Source organism: Tachypleus tridentatus, chromosome 11 (assembly GCF_004210375.1).
Source record: "Tachypleus tridentatus isolate NWPU-2018 chromosome 11, ASM421037v1, whole genome shotgun sequence".
NCBI lineage: Eukaryota > Metazoa > Arthropoda > Merostomata > Xiphosura > Limulidae > Tachypleus > Tachypleus tridentatus.
In genome coordinates, this window is record NC_134835.1 from 63,258,091 (window position 1) to 63,260,810 (window position 2,720).

Consider the following 2,720-nt stretch of genomic DNA (forward strand, 5'->3'; position numbering starts at 1 on the left):
TATCAAAAACTTATGCTATATCATATCCTGGTTTAGTAGTGTATTCTATATCATATCCTGGTTTAATACTGTATTCTATATCATATCCTGGTTTAGTAGTATTGTATTCAGTACTGTCCTCTATATCATATCCTGGTTTAGTACTGTATTCTATATCATATCCTGGTTTAGTACTGTATTCTATATCATATCTTGGTTTAGTACTGTATTCTATATCATATCCTGGTTTAGTGCTGTATTCTGTATCATATCCTGGTTTAGTGCTGTATTCTATATCATATCCTGGTTTAGTACTGTATTCTATATCATATCCTAGTTTAGTACTGTATTCTATATCATATCCTGGTTTAGTACTGTATTCTATATCATATCCTGGTTTAGTGCTGTATTTCTATATCATATCCTGGTTTAATGCTGTATTCTATATCATATCCTGGCTTAGTGCTGTATTCTATATCATATCCTGGCTTAGTGCTGTATTCTATATCATATCCTGGTTTAGTACTGTATTCTACATCATATCCGGGTTTAGTGCTGTATTATATATCATATCCTGGCTTAGTGCTGTATTCTATATTCGTATCCTGGTTTAGTACTGTACTCTATCTCATATCCTGGTTTAGTACTGTATTCTATATCATATCCTGGTTTAGTGCTGTATTCTATATCGTATCCTGGTTTAGTGCTGTATTCTGTATCATATCCTGGTTTGGTGCTGTGTTCTATATCATATCCGGGTTTAGTGCTGTATTCTATATCATATCCGGGTTTAGTACTGTATTCTATATCATATCCTGATTTAGTACTGTTTTTGTTTGGAGTTAAGCACAAAACTACACAAAGGGCTCTCTGGACTCTGTTTATCAGGGGTATTGAAACCCGTTTTCTAGTTGTGTGAGTTTGCCGCTATGTCACTGGTGGACTAGTGCCGTTTTATTGGATGTTTGTTTACTTGTATACAGTCGTATGCTGTTCTTTATTATTTTATTTTCGGAATGTTATTTGCAGATAGCACAACAAATCGAAGGTATATTTTCTCAGTTTACCAATCTATGTAAGTTGCAATATGTCAAGTAAACTGATCGTTTTTCTCTTCCCATCAAAAAAACAAACCCAACAACAACAAAAGACGATAACATCGTTAATGGAGTAACTACACTGAAAAAGATGTTGAATGATGTCGGTGGTTGGCCGCTGCTATCCAAAAATTGGACAAGTGCCCTTTACGACTGGGTCCACCCAACAGCTTGGATGATTCGTCAACTTGGAACTGTGCCTTTTATATCCTTCACTATAGCTCCCGACTTCAGAAATACTTCAACAAATGTCATTTATGTTAGTTTGATTTATCATGTATTACAGTAGGATGGGAAACTTGATAAAGTACTGTAGAAGTTAGGTTAACTGAAATACTGGGTAGGGATAATGCTGCCAGGCTACAGAACCGAACATTGGTTATAATAATAAATATATATATTATAATTTTATATACACTGAACAAAAATTCTTGGAAAAACCTAAAATATTTTGTTGAGGCATAACTGTATATTTAACATTTTTTATGTTAATGAGATTTTAAGTTAATATGTGTTCAATATTTTCATATTTCAAAACAAAAATTGGAATGTCCATTTTATGAAACTTAAGAACATTTTAAATACAATACTATCAAAACTATTCGAATGTTCTTCTGAACACAATAGAAAATAATCGGTACAAACAAACTGTAAGTGAAAAAAATCTATGATTATTAATATCCATCCTTATTGCGTTAATAAGATAGTTAAAGTTTATTGTGAACACGTTTATCGGACGTGTAGAAATTTTTAATTTGTTATTGCTTTCAAAGAATTATTTAGTATGCTTGAAGTGCTGTTAATTTTTATGACTGGTTAATAATACAAGATATCTGAAATTAACAGCAGATACAAGAAAAAGATCGTTTCTTGATAATTTAATTATACGTAAAATATTATAAGAGATTAAAATTATCTACAAAATTTCATTAAATAACTTGTTTCCAAATATACGTAACTTGGAATATTTTTTCAGCTAGGAAATCCTGGGATTCAGAGATCGTTAATTACTCAAGAGCGTCAACATAGGGATCTCATCCAAAATATTACTAAACAGATTCAACAGCGGGAAAATAAGGATGAAGTGGATCTAGAAGAAAATGATATCGCCGGCATCTTTGAAGTGGAGAAAACAATTAAACAGGTAAAACACTAACAATAGAGAGAACCAAAATACTGTTGCTTGTGAACCGTCGGTAGAGTATGATTCAGTATTTCGCAAATAATAGACCTTTTCTTTTGCATATGTTTATATAATTTGAACATTCCAAAACAGGTGAAAAATTAACTATAACTTAAATTGTACCTTGTATTCTGATGCCACTGATCATTGCATTGCGTATCGTTTTGAGTTATATGTGGTTCTGTTGACTGTGAAATATAGGTATCTTGTACTACCTTGTCACCTATTGAACGGTTTGGCATGGCATTTCTATCATGCTTTTAAACGAAATTCAGTGGGTATACATACAAAGAAACAGCATTAAGACAGACTGATTGATGGTCGCTAAGTGTATGCAGGGTGTCAAAACGGTGTAATTTACGAGAGTTTGAAAACAGTTAAATTGCAGGTTATTTTCTGTGTGTAGCATCGATACCTGAAACAGATGCAATGCTTGGTCTTTGTGATACCTCTGAATGAGT

At 32.5% G+C, this 2,720-nt stretch overlaps 1 protein-coding gene across 1 annotated transcript; it reads left to right on the forward strand.

Moving 5' to 3' along the window:
• Positions 1–1,094: 1,094 nt before the first annotated feature.
• LOC143231512 (uncharacterized) lies at positions 1,095–2,247 on the forward strand. Its single transcript, XM_076466040.1, has 2 exons — positions 1,095–1,335; positions 2,053–2,247. Exons 1-2 carry the CDS (start codon positions 1,168–1,170, stop codon positions 2,230–2,232), a joined length of 348 nt encoding a protein of 115 aa, XP_076322155.1. The 5' UTR covers positions 1,095–1,167; the 3' UTR covers positions 2,233–2,247.
• Positions 2,248–2,720: the final 473 nt, after the last annotated feature.